This window comes from Pundamilia nyererei, unplaced genomic scaffold, assembly GCF_000239375.1.
Source record: "Pundamilia nyererei isolate P.nyererei 1_Seehausen unplaced genomic scaffold, PunNye1.0 scaffold00272, whole genome shotgun sequence".
NCBI lineage: Eukaryota > Metazoa > Chordata > Actinopteri > Cichliformes > Cichlidae > Pundamilia > Pundamilia nyererei.
Window position 1 is genome coordinate 379,841 of NW_005187673.1, and position 20,253 is coordinate 400,093.

Consider the following 20,253-nt stretch of genomic DNA (forward strand, 5'->3'; position numbering starts at 1 on the left):
GCTGACTTGAATAGACTTGGGCAAACAACGGTGGAAAAGTTAAGTATGTAAACATAATAAATAATGCAAATGATAAGTGAAGCAGAGCCGATAGGAGTACGTTCATGCCATTGTGGTTCTTCATACATTGTTTGCTTCTTTGTTTGTTTTAATAAAAAAATGTTAAAACCAGAGCTACCAAGCTCTTGTTCTTCTTCTTCTGGTTCTTATAGGCACTTTTGCTATATTGGGATTCATACACTCATTGCAACAGGCCTCAAAACTCTGTTGTCGTGTGTGCATGTGAGATTTCAGGCAGTGCATGTTTTTTTGTTTTAGCCAGTGGTCATTTAAATTGAACTTCAGACATGTCTGTAACTTGTGAAGTGCTTGGCTATCTCAAAGTCGTCAAAATGAAACGGACACCGAGCGTCCAATCCAGGAGACACAATTGGGGCCTGTCTCAAAAGTGACAAATATGGAGTACATTGCAGCAAAGACTAGAGACTGTTTGAAGATTGATGGCGCACAGCGAGCAGCGACGGTACAGTGGGTTCTTGTCAATGGTAAAAAGAAATACATGAGAGAAATAGTCTCTGATAATCACAAATGCAAATGAGACAGCTGCTGTGTTTGGACTTGGTCTAAAAATATATTTTTGTGTTCACTGTTTTTCTGAAAAGCACGTCACTGATACTCAGGTTTCCATAGAAGTTGTTCATCAAGCTGATACAAAAATAATATGTAGGTTTTGAGAAAGTATAGTGATATTATTGACGTTAAAAGGGAAATTAATAATCGTACTTAATAAAGTCTGAAAGAAGTTGATGCTGCTGATACCAAAATGTGTGAGCAGTGGATTTTTGAGAACCTTGTTGAAGCTGGTGCTGCACCAGGGTTTGAAACATTAATGTGACTGAACAAAGTTTTAGTTTGACTGACTTGTTAGAGGGCAATCTTAATCTTCACACCTAAAGAAACTCTGAAAATACGATTTGCAGGCACAAACTGTGAAAATGAATTTGATATGCATATAAACTAACGAACTGTCAGCATTTCACGGCTTCACTACTGTGCAAAAGTGTCAAGCCACCTTTCATTTCATTTTTTTTATTATTTAGCTTCCAAACTGCTAGACTGCTATACATTTTTAAAGTGGACTTCAGCAGTAGTATCTATGAAAAATACCAAAAACACCACAGTTTGACAGGCATGAAATTGTATTTTTGAACCAACAGGGTGATTACTAAGGAGCTATGAGAGAAAAACCTTTCATATAGATATGGCGTGCAGTGTGCCCTAAAAGAAATTTGAGGAAACTGGAACAGTGGAGGTCAAAAGAAGAAGTGGCAGACCTAAAAAGCTGATGAAAAGTGTCTGAATTCACACCCTTAAGAAATAGGGGGGAAAATCCAGCAAAGGCCTGTCACTAAACATGAGATTTGACCCTTGAGCTGATCCATCTTCTGTTTCACCGATGCTTCATCAGAAATGTTCTCAATGGACGAGTGGCTGTCGAAAAAGCCATGTGTAAGGAAGGCAAACAGAGGGAAAAAGGTGAGTTATGCCAAACTACACAATGACTCAAAATCAGTGTCAACAGGTCTTATATAGTAAGTGTCCACAGCCATCTGTGAAACATGGCAGAGGCTCTTTCATGGAGCATTTCTAATTTTCCAAGCAGCACATAAAGAAATGAGGGGTGGCTCAAAACATTTGCACAGTGCTATAGATTACAGTTACATAACTGTAAATAACCTTAAAAGACATGATATGTGTCTGAGAGTAATGTAACTATATAAAGTAACTTTCAAATTCATCAGCTAAGTTGGAAACGATATTATATTCTCAGAACAAACAGGCATGTCTTGCTTAGGTCCAGACTTGGCTTGGTAATCACCAGGTGATCATTTTCCACCAAAAAATGAATATGCAGTGTTTCAGAACACAACGCTTCATTTGTTTTGTTCACGTGTAGATAAATTTTATATGAGCGATATTAAAAGGTCTGAGCATCAATGATTAATAGTCATTGTGCTGTAATGTAGGTTAGGGCCCGTGAGGCTTGCGAGCTGGAACGTAAAACAAACAAATCATTCTCCATAAAGGAAAACATCTCTTAACACCCTCTCCACTTTCGCCTGCCATGCGCCGACCTGTATTCCCAGTAAGAAAATGATCTATGATCACGACGTCATGAGTTTTTAAAAAAATTTGTTTTACTTGTTTACATTTGTCAGAGGCACTCTCAAGGACAGTATGTGTGTTTCATGATGTTAAATCAGTGTGCGCTCGTCCGCGCGCACTCACTCAGAGGCATTCACAGCTACACAATCAAAGAAACAAACTAATGAAGTCTTTCTGAAACAAACAACTTGATTAAGACCCAGGAGGGGAGAGAATCAGGTGTGAACACCGTGGGTCATGAAATCATGTGTGAACCAATGCCAGAGCTGTGTTTTTAAAGATGCGGCTTGTCTGCTTTTAAGAAGCGCTCCACATCCTGTGGGAGTTTGTTTGGGCATGTTGTCTCCAACATGGCTCCTCTCTACCTGGTTATCAACTCCTGGCTACGCACACTAGCGGGAGAGATGAGCATGCTTTGCCTTTGGGAGGCACATGTCTGTTTTGCTTGAAGCTGCATTTCTTCAGTGTCTACTGAGCAGTACTCTTCCTTTCCTTGCCTTCAGAAGAGAGAAGTAAACCCTGCTTATAAGGGAAACAACACAAAAAGCGAAACAACACATATTTTTTACTATAGAAACATTCGTTTAGTGATAATTAGATGTGATGCTGTAGTTTACCAGAAGCTCATCTTTACTTTTATACCAGTTCTCGGGAATGTACTTTGATCCGCTTTAAACATTTAAACAAATTGCATTTTAATTGTGCACATATGCTTAGCAGTAATATTCTCAGTCTTCTTAACTGTTATTTTCACTGCTCCAGTAGTCTGTCCCCAGGAATGCAATCAAAACTAAAGGCACTCCACAGTGATTTATTTTACTCGTGTCAGTTTGGTGTTAGAGGAAAAAGAATGAGCTGAGTCGATTTACTTTATTATGCTGTAAAGACCCACCAGTCCTTCAGAAGACTGTAACAGTAAATTTGTAACTTACATGGTGATAATAATTCAGTCAAAGTTACAGAGCTTGTTTCAGCCCGCCTGTGCATTTACAGTTGTTGGTCTTATTTCCCATGTTGTAAAGTTGTTTTTCCATCTTCAGTGCTGCTCAGAGCATCTAAGCACATAATTTCAAGTAAAGCTTTGCTTTACCTGGTATTGTTTAGCAAGGCCATTGCTTTTCTAATGGCTCGGTTACATCTGGGTGACAAGTAACCAACTTGTCACCCAGAGCTTGAGTGGAAACCACAGGTCGCTTGGTGTTGTAGTCTGACTGAGACTGACTGGAATCACTCTCAGACAGAGTGGCAAAGGTTTGTGAATAAATAAAATGCTAGAATTAATCTGCATCATCATCTGGTTGCCAGCTGGTTGGATTCTGTTTAAATTATTTTTATTAAAACAAAGTTACAGCACGCCTATATTTTAATGCAGTTAAATTGCCATTTCACAGCAACTACACCACTACTTATAGAGGAAAGTGTGTTTCACATTTGAGGTTCTGACTGATTTCTGAATGTAAATAGCTAATGTGCATTTCTGCTTAAAGAGTTTCACATGTTCTCCCCGTGTCCGTATGAGTCCTCTCTCTGTGGTCTGGCTTCCTTCCCCAGTCCGGATACATGCTGTTAACGGGCTTAGGTTAGTTGGTGATTCTAAATTATCTGTGGGTGTGAATGTGAGTGTAAGTGGTTGTCTGTCTCTCTGTGCTGGCCCTTCAACAGTCTGGCTACCTGTCCAAAGAGTATCCTGGCTCTTGTACTATGATAACCTCCATCCCCACTGTGACCCTGAATTGGACAAGTGGAAGAAAATGGATGGATCACAATAGATTTGCAACAGATCTGGGGACTGCAGATTTATCAGAGTTTGGTGTATTATCACAAACAGACTGCATGTAATGGCCAACTTGAGCCCATTTGATTGCAAACTGACTGGTTCCACCTTATTGCCATCTTGACTAACCCAAGATGTTTTGAGGACAGCAGTTGACAGACCTGTTCCCCGTCTCTCAAGCAACTATTTCCAAACAAGAAAACTTCATTTCACACGGTCACAATAAACGTGGTTGTGTCTCCAACCACTGTTTAAACTAGTGTGACTGTAGCACAATAGTGCTTTCATCTTCTTTCTTCAGGTAATAACATAAACAGTACTGTATTACAGGTTAAACACATTTTTGATGTGATCAAAGTTAAGAAACCACAATGATGGGAACATATCATTTCCTGATTCTCAACTGACTTTAAAAAATGTGTACATCCTTCCATTTAGTGTCGCAGAGCCCTCTCAGTCCGAGAGAAACTACTAAAGAAAGCTGGGAGTGAGCATCAGCTGACACACACAGTACAAAGAGTAAAAAGTCCATTAGAGATAGAGAGGCCAACACAGTACTCGGGAGAAACTTCCAGAAAGGTTTGTGATCGGTTGGCCGTTAAAAAATTTTTCACTCATGGGGTCTACAGCTGGTGGTGGCGTGGTTACCATGGAAACTGACATTCCCTTGAAGGTACTTGGCAGCCACTGGCAATCGTTGAGCTTGGGTAATGGTTTGAAATTCTCTGTAAAGTGGCTCAGAGGTTGAGATTAAATTCAAACTGTTGGCAGTGGACTCACGCAGTGACTTATCACATTGTTGTAGAGTGAATGATGCCCTTTAGAGAGGGGGAGATATAGTATCTGTATCTGCAACCTGTTGCTCGCATCATCACATTTTTTAATTTTGGCTCCTTCGTTTCTGGCTGCCTCGTTCAAAAAACACCCCAAAACACCACTCCTTGCATCGTCAGTCACTGAACTTTCATTCATCGATTAGTCAGATGCGATCACGCACTGCTGTTACATCCACTGTTGCACAAAATTTGCATTAGTTCTGTGCAGATACGCAAAATATTAACTGTTAACATAGCAGCATGTGCAGCACATTTTTTCACTGCCAACCACCCTCCTCTTCCAATTTTGCCACAGGCCTTTGCTCCATCTGAATGAGTTCTCCTTAACAACTGCTGAAATGATTATGCCTCCAAGCGCAGAACACTCCAGCCGTATGTGGCAGGTAGTGTGAAGACATGCTGCTGACGGTCCTGTGAATGTCAGCAGCTGAAAAGGATCAGCCGTGCGAAGCATCAGCCTCACACCTCTGCTTGCATCACCTGCTCATGCAGAAAATATGAAATATTATTACTGTGTGTGCTCGTTTTTCTTGTTTTGCTCGCTTGTTTGCTTGGGTTTTTTTTTTTATCTCTTCACACATGAAGAGAGTGTAAAGTGCTTTTCTACTGACCAAGTACATGACTATATGTTCGCAAGATTATAAGAACTCAGCTCTTAGCAGAACGTTTGTATTGGTAAACTAAAACAGAAGTACTCAGGCATGATGTTTTTGCTATATGAGCCATAAAGCTTGTTAGCTTTGGGGTCCCTATAGGGGTAAAAGAACTTTAATCCTGTAACATGAAGGTCTTTTATATGTATTTTTAGCAACACATAAACCTGTACGGGAAAAGCATACACATCTTATTGTGTTTATGTGTGCGTATCCGTAGAAGATTGTTAAGCTTATTTGTATGCTGCAGAAGCTCCTGTTGTTTCTAGGGCTCCTGTAGCCTGGGTGGTCAGTCTCTCTCTGTTCAGCTTGAAAGCATCAAAGGTTTTCAGCAGAGGACAGATTGAAACTGCCAGTGTTGCCTCTTTTCAAAATACTCTGAATGCAGCTACAGTGTGGGACAATGACGCAGTGTTTTGCATGAAAGGAAGAGATATCTTAGAAAGTGAATCTTTGAAATTGAAAAGTGTGAGAAGTCTCGTGAAAGTAGCAAAGGGACAAAAATGCCCAGTTAACCTCGCACACACGCAATCACTTCCCCCCCCTTTCTCTCTCTGAGGATGTTGTGTCAGTTAAGAGCTTTTATCACTGATTATAGCGTTCAAAGCCCTTTAAGCGAAGGTAAAGATTTCAGACACTCACTGCAGCTTAGCAGATCGTGTCAATCCAGCACCGGACCGTTTCACTGAGACGGCAGATGCAGCGGGCATCTGTTTGCACGTTGTACATACCGACTGGATGACAGGCTTCTTCCATCAGCTTCAGAACAGAAAGCAGTAATTGGGGGCACGGTGATTGCAGGGAATGTGTTGTTTCACTGGCGCAGTTGGTGGATACATACTGGTGTTTTGAGGTGTATAAAAACTGAATCCATAATAGGTTTAAGAATTAAGAAGTCTTTAACTTTAACAGTCCTTTAACGAAAATCAACGATCAACAAAATCAACATCGGTTCAATGTGATGATGAACTTAGAAACAATGAACTTAGCGGTCTGTCAAGTGCAATTGCGCTCACCTTCAATTTCCAGGTGGAATTGAAGAGCAGCTCATTATCTTCTGAGAAGATGATGCAAAAAACACATTTCTGATTTGCGGTTTGATTGCCTGCATGTTCTCAGTTCTTTGGAAAGGAAGTTCTTTTAAACGTGTGTGTTGCATCAGGGAACACGTGACATTATGTTTATCACATGCAAATGTTTTTGTTTTTTTTTTTGTAGATATGCATCCATGCTCAATAATTACTTTATGCATACTGCCGGGGAAGGATTTAATTAACTGCCCCCCATGTCAGGGTAGATAATTAGCCAATAACACACATGCACAAACACACACTTTCTCTCTTATGCACACAAAGATTAAGTCACAATATTTGAGACTTGAATGCCACTGGCTTACTTGCTGCCACAGGAACCTAAAGTCTTGAGTAGCAGTTGCAGGGATATCAAGAAAAGATGCAAGAAGCAACTGAGCATGGCGCAGGTTCTGTCTGCCTGCAGAGAGATGCTAATGTTGATTTCTCTGTTTCATCAGTGTGATGGTGCACTGTGTGATTGCCTCAGCTACACTAATGCTCACTCACAAAACACAACAGTAATTATGCCTTCTTTATTGTCTTTTCTCTCTCTCCGCAGGTTCAAGGTTTGATCTACACACAGGAAAAGGTAAAAAAAAAGAGCTCAACTTATTTCCAGATCTCTGTCTTTGCTCTTTTATTCCCTTCCTGCACACAGGGGGAGACTGGGTGATTAGCAAGCATTAGTCTGTATCTCTGTTTGTGTGTTTTCAGGTTTTGTATGTGTGTGGATGGATATAACCGAATTATTTGGGAGATTTGTGGACTAGTTTGCCTTTGTTTTCACTGCACACACACACACACAGACACGCACATGCACGCACATAGCTCAGCAGGCTGTTGTCCTAATCACGGTGAACATAAAATGTGGATTAGTGGCTGATGGTATCAGTCATAATCACACACAAACAAATGCTCCAGCACATAGGCACCTGAAAGCAGCACGTTTTAGGTCTTCACGTCGTTGCCGATCACCCGTTTCAGTTTCTAAATATAATTCTGTTAAGTTTTTTGAAAGGCCCGATTCTGTGACACTCAACAGGACATTTCTCCCAAGTGATTTCTCTAAACGCGTGAGCATAACTGAACATCAGCATTTTATCTGTCCTCAGAGTCATTGTGTTGTTTATGATGACAAATATAGCCGTTTTTTGGATTTTGCTATCCAGGCAGTATTTGATCATTATCGTGATGGTGCACCTACAGCTCTTTTTGGTCTATTTCTGGCAGATGGAGTCTGTAACGGTTTATGTCTGTGGCCTTCCCTCTGTAGATCACAGAGTATTTTAGTCCAGAATAATCCCCACCATCTGCTATCTCCTCTACTACATTTTAGTGCTTACTATCTCTCTGTCTATCCGTCACTCTTTCCTATTGCTTTTCTTCTTTCTGTTTTTTCTTTCAGTATTTCCCTGTGATCCCTCCCAGCTTTTTTTTTTTAAATGTCATGACCCTCTTCCTCCCACATTCAGCCTTTCAATCTCAGCCATGTCCCAATCCGACTGCTCCTTCTTTCTCATGGGTTTTTAATTTTTCTGTCTTATTGGTTTTGAGTTTTCCAGTTAGTTATTTTTATATTATAGCTCTATATTTTGCATTTGTTGTCATTCAGGCTTTTGTTATTATGCGATTAAGTCATTGTTCATCATCACTAGCTGGTTCCTTCTCTCGTGTCTAGTTTCCTGTGTTAGTTATTGGTGTCTCTCTGTGAAGTCAGTCTTGTCTTCATGTTAATTTCTATGCCTGTCATGTCTCTGTGTTGTCTATCATGTCTGTTTATGAAAGTCAAGTTTGCTGTCGCTCTCTCGTGCACTCTCTTCCTCTGTCTCTCTCTCTCGTCCCTTGCTCTTTAGCTTTCTCTCTCTGTCTTTCAGCTCTGTCTGCTATGTGCGTGCTTTTGTCTTCCCACATCAAGTTGTGTGTCTTCATAAGTGTTTCTCTCCAGTCCCTGTATCAAGCCCACATGTCTAAGTGTGCTACTTCCTGTTTTACTTTGATAGTCTTCTGCCTCGCCTGTATCATGTTTTTTTCTATGCATACTGTTTTTCCTCACTTGTTTCTTGTGCTTCCTGTTAGCATAGCTTTACATCTGTCTTGTTCTTTCAGGATGTGTCCACTCCTTTGCTTTCCCTTATTTATCCCTGTCTCTGGCCACACACACGCCCAGTCCGTCCATGCTACACAGGCAGTTAAATCTTAATCTGGGCTTGCATGAAAAAATGCATCCTCTAGTTTGTAACTGAAAAGTCCTAAAAATCCTCTCTATTAGAAATGTAAAGAACTACATTTATTTCCCCATTATGTGCATTGGTCGCTGTAAGTCAAGAGGTTAAGTGGGTTAGGAAGGTTGGTGGTTCAATCCCTGGCTACTTTTGTCTACATGCCAAATATCCTTGGGCAAGATATTAACCCCAAGTTGCTCTCCGATGCATCCATCAGAGTGTGAATGTGTGTGAATGTTAGATAGAAAGCACTTAAACATAGAAAAAGCACTTCTATGACTGGGTGTGAATAGGTGAATCAAGTATGTTCTATTAAATTCTTTGAGTGCTCTGGGAGAGTAGAAAAGTACCGTAAAAGAATCAGTCTATTCGCCATTTATTCCAGCAAAACATCTCTGAAGGTTACACTCATCATTTGTATATCCATTGAAATAATTTATGAAGGCTTTTCCTAACTTCTTCATAACTACACGTCCACGCTCCCTTTAAGCCAACTTTTTCTTCTTCTGTTCTCTGTCCCTGGCCTGGTTCTGTAAAAAGAAGAGGAAAAAATAACAACATTTAAAATTACCACTGAAATAAAATTGAAATTCTCAAATCTGTTAGGGTGCCTGAATCTACTCCACAGTATGAGAGTGCACGGCACTCAAAGCAAGCAAGCAAAGTTCTGCAACAACAATGATTATAGCAAGGTATTTGTATTCAGTAAATATACCCTCATTTCCTGCTTATTGTGGGACATAACAGTGAACTTAGTCATTCAATAATACAGTAGCCTATATAAAACAGTGTTATTTATATATGTCTCTGTTAAAAGGTGCATATGGGTGTTCAGGTAGCAAATTAAAATGTCATCCTCTTATTTCCTTTTTCGTATTTCCTACTGCAGAGTTGCTTGTGGCAAACTGGGACTTGAGTTTGTCTGTTTTCAAAGAGAAAGTAGTCCCTTTTGAAGGGCAGAACGTTTTGGTGAATGTTCTCTGTTTATAGTTACAATCGCTTTCTTCAGTTTCACTGCTGCTTGGCGAGTAGTTTGTAGACAAGTTGGCATCTTGCATGAAAACCCCTGGAGACAGCAGTAACCTGCTAGTGATCAAAGCAATCGCACAGAGGTTTTCCGTCCAGCATCACACACAGCAGGGACTACTAGCAACTGGCAGTAACCTCCAGCAACCACCTGCCAACCAATGGCCTGAGGTTACCAGGGGGTCTCTAGGCCTGTGTGAATTTCTTAATTACTGCCAACAACCTCCAGTAACCACTCCCCAATTGGTTGGAGAATACACATTTGGTTGTCAGATAATTCCTCAACAGTTTCTATACTTGTGTGACTGGGGCACACGTTGGGACTGTACTGTTCACTTTTACTTTAACCTTAAGCAAAGAAAAGCAAGTTTAACATGACTTAATTAATGAAAAAGCTGTTTTGGTCAACATCCAAAAACTGCAGAGTACTGCAGAGCAAAGCGGTGGATACAATTTTGAATCAGATGGAGCAGGTTGGTGACACTGCTGTGTTTACAGCCAGAGCTGCGACTATATTAAAGAAATCCCCTCATGTCAATGACAAACAGATGCAGTAACTGCTGGAAACTAAGCATTTAAAGCAGATTGACCAGATTATAACAATCAAGCAAAGACTGTGGCGATATCTTTGAACACTCCAACAATACAGACCCACTCTACCATACCTGAGAAACAGATCAGACAGTGTCAAGGTGATGAGATGAAATACTTCTTTTGTGATTTTAATACGTCTAAACGTGTTCGTTGAATTAAGCATGAGGGATATTATGTTTTAAGGTTAGAGAAAGAGACCTCACTGAAACCACAATGGTAAAAAACACGAATCTACTCACTTGAAAAATCTAATATGAAATGTGGAAGACCGTCGTCTTCCTCTACAAGCACCACTAACATGCCCAGGGAAAAGGCACTTGACTCTCAGCTACTCCACTTCCATTGTTCTGTGGCAAATGGTACATGACTACTGTAGAAATCCTCAAGTGTGCACAACTGCATCCCTTTTCCCTCTCTGCTCCCTTCTCCCCGACTGAGGCTCTAAGTGAGACTGAGCTCTTTGTCAAATTATACAGCTGAGAACATGACAACAACATTTCACTTAGCGCACCGACACGAGCATTTGTGACACTCAGGATCTCTACAGAGAGAAATTCAGTGTGCTGTAATGCAGAGAGCAGAGTACACGGTTTAGGCTCCTTGATGTAGTCGCATAATAGTGTGCTGCGTCTGTCTCGCAAACAGCAGCGATTACAACGGAGGCAACCGAAATACACACAGGTATGACATCAGCGTTGGTGACTTGGTTGTCAGCCATGTACAGCACATCTCTGTACCAGCACACAGCTGGATTAACAATGCCTTGAATGGATTAGTGGGAGTTTGTGTGTGTGTGTGTGTGTGTGTGTGTGTGCGTGTTTGTGTGTGTGAAAGTGAGAGAGTCAGACTGAATGATAAAACATGATGGTGACTCCTGTGTCAAGTGGGTATTTGACAAAGCCGGATACCTTAAACAGATACTGATAATACCCCGAGATCATCGTATTTTGGCTCCACTGTTAATGACATCACAAAACCATGCCCTCCACTTGTACACGCAAGCTCACACACAAACACACACACGCACGAACACACACAGCATGCAAAGCAAATCATATCTTCGTCATCTGACCTAAATCCATTAGTACTAGGAGTCACAACCTCTTCCTCCCATTCCTCTCCCTCAATTTCCTGCTCTTCCGCTTCATCCTCTCTCATTTTTTCGCCTTTTGTGGCCCTTTACCTGGCCGAACAGCCGAATTGGACATACAGGTGTTTTACCTGTATGTCCAGTCTTCATGCTACTCAGACTGACACATTTATCAATTTTTACCATTCTGCAGTGATAAGATTCAGGCACAGAGCTTAATATGTGATGGTAAATATAACTCTCTTGAATATATTTGTCTTTTAAAGCATATGAAAAACCGTTTGTGTGTATGCGTGTGTGCTTGCATATGGGTGTACATGACAGGATTGCCAGCTGGGCCATTTATGCTAAACTGCAAGTGTCTCTGCTGCTGTAAATTGCTTTGGATTGCTGTTAATAGCTACTTTTGCCTTTTGCCTGTGAGACCAATATTAAAATCTGCCATGATGTCATTCTTCTGTTGCCCTTTCATCCTCACTGCTGCAATATGTTTCTTGGATTACTGGATTTGAACGTCGCATAGTGCTCTAAGAATGTCAGTAATGAATATAAGGCGTGCAAGCTGCTTGACTATTCAAAACGCTCCTAATTGAAATGCTGAAAAGACGGCTCTGGCTAATCAGCTTAGAGATGTAGTCCACAGCTGACAGATAATAAAGAGGATCTGGGTGCTGAAGAGTCTATTACCACCCCTGTAATGAGAGTTCATATAATATCAGTCGAGGACAATGGAAGAATGGGGAAGTTGGGAGCGAGTGGGAGGCTGGGAGAAGTATAGGATTGCGGGAAGAATGAAGAGGTGGCTCCCATTGTTCAAATTTAAAAGATGTAACTTAGGCGACGAGGAGATATGATCAGGGATCTCAAACTGAGTGCGGGCACATGTCAGCACTAATGACCAATGGACTGAAGGTAAAGAAAATAACTTGCAGACCTCTTTTTTTTGCATGTGACAACGTGAAAAAAGGATAGTGTGGATGAAGTTCTTAAATTTGACCCAGTGTCTGTCAAAAGGCTAAAAGCCATGGCCTCCAGTTTACAGTTCGTTTAAAAAAACCAAAAAGGCAAAACACCAAATGGAACAACTTTTCTCCTTTTCTAGCCTTCAAACCTTTCTAACCTTCTTAACCTTCAAAATAAAACAGGAAGAAGTGCAAAAAGGACAAAGAACGAAGAACTCAGATCAAGCAAAACACACAGAAGGAGCAGGCATGGAAAAGAAAATCTTTGAGCGGTGTCAGAGCAAAGCTGTAAGGATTACAACAGAAACCATAAATCCCACACAAAGACGATGCTAGTCGCTCAACAAACAAGGTTTTATAAAAACATTTGGGCTCATTGTTTAGCTGCTTGTCCCACAACTTTACTGTTTGGTTCACTTTGAACTTTTTTTAGTACCTGGTCAAGTCAAGATAGTAGACAAGACACGGTTAACAATTTGTTGGTGAGCATTCGGGAGTACTGAGCAGCTAAAAAAGTCCCAGATGTTTCCCTCGGGAGTTTTGGACACTACTACAGCAGAGTTAAAAGCAGGTAATTATTGTTGTGTTTTAGCAGGTTGCCAAGAAAATGAACGTGACTAAAAAGAAATGTCAGCTTCCCAAGTGCTTCCAAAGAAGTGATGGGATTTTTTTTTCTAATCACACAGTTTTATATCTGGGGATAGCTAAATATAGACACCTTGAAATGCATGCTCAAAATGTGTTTTATTTCTATTTGACTTACAGGATAAAATCACCTTACTGATACGGGGTCACATTAACAAGACATTAAAATTTGTCTTGCATCCACCAAGGTCTTCAAGGTCAACATATAAAAAGTACCACATAAAGATTTAAATTATCGTATCGCATTTGAACTCTGACCCCAACAGATCAATCTGAAGGTCAAAGTGATAATTATTCTATGTAAATCAATTTAAAGCTGTTTCTTACTGCCATTATTTGTATTGACAACACACTATATAATATATGTGATGTATAACAGGATTCTAAATATAACATTACCGTGGGCCTCTGACTCTTATAGTTTGGATCCATAGCTTGTCACATTTGAGTTCTGACCTCAGTTTTATATTTTACATCTGCTTTTCTTTCACGTTGGCTCCAAAACACGTTATTTGTATGTCTTGAACCTTCCTGAATTCCATTTAAAAAGCACAAAGAAAACAACACGAATGAATACAAAACAGGATACTACTCCGTTAAATATAAATACTACCCAGAGACTGTGCCGCCTTCGTGGAGGTTTTGCTCTCTTGGAGTGCTTCTTGTTTTCCATTTATTTTCTTTGTTGTTTTTTTTCTTAAGATGGTTGCTGTATGTAGGGCTGGGCGATAAGACCCAAAATTCATATCTCGATATTTTTTAGCTGGATGGCGATATACGATATATATCTCGATATTTTTCTTTAAGCCATAAGGTAAGAACAAAAAGAGAGTTCTTAGTCAAAGCTGTGTTCCAGATGTCACACAGGCACTTTTATTAACATACAGCGTAGATGTACATGAAGAAATTACTCAAAAATAAATTATCAGCATTTATTAAATAATAATGCTCCATAAATAAAAGAAAACAATGTTGTTTTTGTGCATAACAAAAAGCTCACAATTGTGCAGTCAAAATGTGAACTAAAAGACGCTGAGCATAATAACAAAGACAGATTTCACAGCTGCTCTGTTCCCAAGTTCTACTGTGTGGCTGACAACCTGGAGTTTACCAAAGTCGAACTAAAACATTTCTTGACAGTTTGCTGAGCGCCGTGTACCACATAAAATCGGTTCGCGGTCAGTAAGCACAACCAGAATTCATACATAAGGCGCACTGTCGTTTTTGGAGAAAATGAAAGGATTTTAGGTCATGCATGTCGTTAGCGCGGTTAGCTCGCTAACACGTTGACGCCATCCAGCCCCACACACGGGGCGATCCGCAGTAACTCGTTAACGGAGATTTGCCGTGTCCATCTTGTCGTTGCCTGCAGGTGAAGCGATGGGGGAGTTGTGTTCAGTGAAGGAGAGGTGAGGCCCAGTAACGTTGCATAGAGACAAAAGTGGATAAAAGAGAGGCAAACTTGCGGCTCCACAAGTATAATTATAACGTAACATATACTATATCGATATAAACGATATTGTCACATCTTATATCTCGTATGAAAATATAGCGATATTTTTTAAAAACTCGATATATCGCCCAGCCCTAGCTGTATGTATTCTCAACAAGATCTCCGACTGACCTCCTATTGACATTTCTAGTCCAGTGTAGCTAACATGAACTAATGTTATAGGTGAAACTCCATAGAAACTACTATAGGTTTCTTTAATCCCACAGCTATAACATGAAGAGGTTATCATGACAAAGAGTTTGATAGTACAAGCTCTAGTAAGTAACTGTTTATAACTGCTGACTCTTCTGCACTGCACCTTGTTTCTGATCTGCTCTCTTCTGGGGATTTAGGGATACAAGTTGTCAGTCATTCTCTCTCATACATACTCCTTCTGCCCCTCTGACCTCTTCTTTCCACACGTACATGTAATCAAATTTTGTAAAGCCAGTGTTTATGAGACTGACAGAGGTCAGGGCTGCGCAGTATGAGTGGAACGACACGGCTATCAGTCCAAGCAAATCACTGTTGTACCGAAAAAGAGCTGCTACCACAATGTGACTTGAAACTATAACCGAGTCACAATCCCCCCCTACTTCTTACCTTCCAGATGCCACTTCTGAAGAATGTGTTTTGTAATCCTGTTAAAGTTGAAAGTTGAAACACATACCATTTTGAATTAACACTTCATGCCTATTAATTACTGAGAGGCCTGCGTGTGATCAGATGTCCACTTTAAACAAACCTGTCCTTGTACCGTCTCATAGTTGGCATCACACAGTAGCTTCAAGTAACATTGTTGCCACATACTTTTGCCATCTTTGCCCTCAGTGTTCTGCAGCGGTAATGCACATTACCATTCAGAGGTACAATTTGCAGTTTTTAGACTGCATCTTGGGGAAAAAGGAAAAATAATGTTTTAAGTAGTGGGTTTTATACTTTTGTAGGTGCAAAGGTGGACACATTGCCCTCTCATCCTCAGAGGAAAGCACACATGAGTCATCGTTGAACATCTTGTATAAAGAGGAACAAAGTGTCAGACTCACCACAAAAAGAAACTGTGGGTCGAGATATTTGGATGGATTAATGTATTAGTATTTCCAATAATCAACGTGAGCTGTCTTTGCTCTGCCCTGCATACTTTCCTCTCTCCTTGTGTGAAGCGGGCAGATGCCAGCCACAGGACTGGGAGAAAGAGGGCACTGCTCATTAACGCCAGCAGCACAGAGATTAATCATCACACCTTTAAGTATCTGCGAACGGCGGGATATAAACTGTGAGTTGGGTTCAGAGGGTAGCGGCAATTTGATAGGAACTTAATGTTAAATAGGCCATGACAAAGTCAGTGAAACCATGTCTGTAACTTTGACAAGGTTACTGAATGCTGTGAATATTTTACTGTGTGCTGAAACCTGAGTTTGTACTTGGATGGGAAACCTGGAATCTTAAAGCACACGCTCTTTCTATTGCACAGACATCTTTTTCTATGAGGGAATTTGCACTCTTTAGTGAGGTTTGTTCTGATCAGGTGTTGCACTCCTATGTTGGGGCATGTTGCGTGTGCAAAGTGGGGGGGACACCCGAGGTCAAGCCCTATGGTTCGGGCAGTGGCTAGTGTCAGGTGGCTAATTTAGAACGTGTTGTGTCAGAGTAATAGGAGCTGAGAGGAAACCCCTGATACATATCAAACACACACACACAGACTACTCGCCTCTCTGACTCACTGGCTAACTGAATGTTTACTGGCATTGAAAACTTGACAATTTGCCTCAGTGGAGCAATTGTAAGCAAATCATCGTGTAGTTGTAAGTAAATGAAGAAACAATATTTGAGAAAATAGTGGAGAGCGAAGGGGCTCTGTTAGGACAGGCAGCAGATGGAGAGGAAATCTGGTGAGTTCGGAGATGTATGTGTGGGGGGAGCTGCAAGGGGGTATCGGGGGTTGGGGTGGGGTTAAAAGTTTTTTCTGGGATTGACAGAGGGAGATAGGCAAGGAGCATAAAAAGAGGGAGAGAGGAAAGAGGAAGAGCAGCTGTCCTTAGATATCAGTCTCAGAGGGCTCAATCACGGGACATCTTTTTAACTTTCTTAACCTTGGCATTTGGACGTCAAGAGCAGTGCAAAGATATGAAGACAGCTTCCTAAAATAAAATAGTGGTGGAGAATGTCCTCCATCATCTGCCTTATTCTAAGTGAATACCTCAGTGAAGTATATGGATATGAAATTCACACGCGAGATTAAGATTCTAAGTTTTAGAAATGCTGCTCGGTCTTGCGCTGCAGACACTTAGGGGGTTTCATATCCCAGGGGACCCATTAAAAACTGATTACTGTGTAATTTAAGAAATACAAAGCTGGCCAGAGGGAGATGAGCCCGTTTTTTATATTGATTGACCTTTTGGAAATGAGAAGGTTTTTGTGTGCCAGAAGCAGAGGCCTTGAGCCAGGAAAGCAATATGATCCATACTCCTACCACCTGGAGTGGTTGTCATAATCACGGGTGCCACGGTGAGGAATCGGCTGCAGTACGTATTGATTCCTGCTCTCGATTGTAGTTTTGGCACACAGGGTGAGGACTACATCACCACGCTGTAGCACTGTAGCCCCAGTGGGACACGTGGAAAAGACCTGTGGCCTATTCATCTTCTCCTGACTCAGTGTAGTGCTTTGGTTTCTTGTCCTTGCCAACCTCCGTCTGGCTGTGTTTCAGCTTGTCCTAATATTGTGTTATATATGTGAGGAAGATTGATATCTAATGCGCACAAATAGCTCGCCGCCCCATCGATTATGAGTCTATTTGTTTTTGTGGTATGATTTAGGCCATGTTGTCGTGTTCATGCATTATGCAGAAAGATATTGCACTCTTCGCTGTGGGAGAAAAGCAATAAATGTCCTGCTATCATTCTGTTATCCTGGGAAAATTAAAGAACAGTTATGCAGTTGCTGGGTTCTTGCTGATGGAGAACATTGCTTTATAATTATTATTATTGTTATTTTTTTTTAAATCTGGAGAGATGGCATGTTACAGTGTCATTATCAAAGCCAGATATATAGATGAAATATTCTGTTTTAAACCAAGCAGCACAACCCCCTTTTGAATATCAATGAGAATAACTGAATATTGAGGTAAGGTCTTTTTTATGTACTCATCTGCTTGGCTGTCATAGCTGAACTCATCCCCTACAGAAGAACTCATTACTCAGCATGGCAGCTTTCTTGTTTCAGTTTTTGTTAAGGTGAAGGCCACTGGAATAATATTTTATTTACACCTCTGTGAATTATTTAGTGGAAGTGTTTCTAGATGGAGCTAGCTAGCTAACTGTCTACTGTCTATGAATGCTTCAGTTAGTCTAATGATCCGCTCTTTCCCTCATGTGCTGGTGTGTGCCTGCAGGCCACACCGTAGCTAGCTACTCATCAGTGTGAGGATTCTTTCTCAGCAAAAAGTTGCTGCTTTAGCTGCCACAGAGCAATGAGATTCGGCCTCCGCATCCTCTCGCCGATGTTCCAGATTCGTCTCCCCCAGGTGTGCAAACGCAGTGTATGTGCAACCGCACGTGTGTGCATGCACTTGCACATTGGGCGCTTGTGTTTGTGCCTTTACCCTCGTGTGTCCTGCTGTCTTTCCTTGCAAATCTGCTTCCTTCTTTCTTTTTTTGCAGAGTAATCCCTCCCTGTATTTTCTTTAATCTTACCAACCCTTTCCCTGGTTCATTCTACCGCTGTTTGCTGCTGCCTTTTTATCCCACCTCATGTCTTTTTTCTCACTCCCACCATCCCCTTGCTTCTATTTTATCCACTCCTACATGTGTGCTTTGAAGTGACCACATGGTGAACCTTATCAAAAGGAGCTCCATAAGGGCCCCTCAGCTTTTTCCCAAAGGTGTTTTCTTGAGTGTTTTTTTTTGCGTGTGCATGTGTATGTGTGTACGTGCTTGTGAACAATATTCAACTCTTCTTGTCTCTGTATGTCTCTGTCAGGGAGTCTAACCTGTCAGGACTGACAGGACGTTCAAACAATATCCGCTTCAGATATGTGACTCTGGGCTACAGCAGTGTTGCAGATTGAGAGGAAATGAAGTTTTTTTGCAGTGTAGGATGGGAATCAGCGGAACTCTTTTGAAGCTAAACTGTTAGATGTATAGTTTCCCTTTTTACTTTCTCTCTTGTAGTTGGGAGAGTTGAACTATCCGAATTGGACTTGGGCCAGCTACAACTGGGTCTCCAAAAACAGCAGTCATCAGTCGCTCGGTGCAAGCGCCTTCTTTCCTCCAACATGCACACTAACGCACACGCATACACACCAGCCCTTCTAATTCTCTTCTCTCCAAGCCTTCAAGATTCCCTTCTTACTTCCTCTGATCTTCTGAACATCAATCCCTCATTCCTCAAAGCAAAAACGAGGGGAAGGGAGACGACAAAAATGAGATGACAGATTACCTACTATATATAGAGCCAGTCCTATGCAGCTTCCCTTATTCATCTTCTCCCTGCAGCGTCAAGACATCGGATACACCTTTTGGGTTGTGACTGCCAATGCAAATAGACTGTCTCTCCCCATTTACAGAGCTCTTGAAATTCAATGGCCTGAGCAGCGTGATTTTCGTAAATGGTGCCGGACCTCGTGGTGAGAGTGCGCTAGCAGGAGAATGAACACGCTGACAGATTCACATTCACTCTGACAGCTGGGATTGTTTCTGTAATGGCAAATCCCAGTTTTGAAATATATAAATGGAAAACAAAATTATGGATTAGTGTTTAGTCATATTTCCCTGCTGGGACAATAGTTGTGCTCGAGGATGTTTGCTAATCTTAGTGACTCTGTATCACGATTATATATGACTATAGAAAGAGTGGCCCACAGTGAATGCACTGTGGGCCACTCTTTCTATAGGGTTAGGGTATAGAAAGAGTGGAATGACTGAACATTTATAGGAATGTTCAGTCATTCCTATAAATGACTGAACAGTCATTTATAGGAATGACTGTTCAGTACTGTCCAATCATTCCTATAAACTGTCATGTGGCAGATTTACGATTTTCTGTGGGCCATATTGTAAAGCATGGATTATAACTACAGTGATAATCTCACAGTCTTCCTTTTTGTTTCGTCATTCTCAGCGTTTTGTGCTTTCTCTGCTATCTTCTATCCAGGATTTAGTTATTACACTAAATAGTATTGGAAAAACTGCATTTGATCTTTTTCTTATTGCATCCATTCCAGCATATATTTTTTTTATTCATTGGTGTTCACATGCTTGAACTACAAGCTTGGCTAGTTTTTAACTGTCATAATCAGTTTTGACAGAGGTAGAGAAAAATCTGACAAACTTAATTAATGTAATGATTCAGGTTTCCGTTTTGTTAAATGTTGCCTTACATGATCTTTAAGGGTTACTGAGCATGTGTGGAGTTTTTTTTGTTTTTTGTTTTTTTAATATGTCATCCGCTAAAAAGGAAAAAAGTGTCTATGTGCTCAGCTCAAATAGTTCACTGAAGCATGCTTATTTGATATTAGGGCTGAACGATATATCGCATTTGCAATAATATCGCGACATGATCAAGTGCAATTTTCTAACCGCAAAGGCTGCGATTATACTCTGGACATGTCCAAATTCATGGGCTGCATCCTCCTGAGGGCGCATTTGTAGACCGATTACGTCACAGCGACGCGCCGAAGGCTGTCCAAATTACTACCATATCCCAGAATTCATAGCGCG

The 20,253-nt window shown here is 40.9% G+C and overlaps 1 protein-coding gene across 2 annotated transcripts in view; it reads left to right on the plus strand.

Annotated features, from left to right (window-relative positions):
• The window catches only part of igsf11 (immunoglobulin superfamily member 11), a 115,767-nt gene that overhangs the window by 29,680 nt on the left and 65,834 nt on the right, over nt 1-20,253 (plus strand). For both annotated transcript variants that reach the window (XM_005750400.1, XM_005750401.1), the window contains exon 2: nt 7,062-7,091. In XM_005750400.1, coding sequence (XP_005750457.1) covers nt 7,062-7,091 — 30 coding nt within the window. The remainder of the gene's footprint in view (nt 1-7,061; nt 7,092-20,253) is intronic.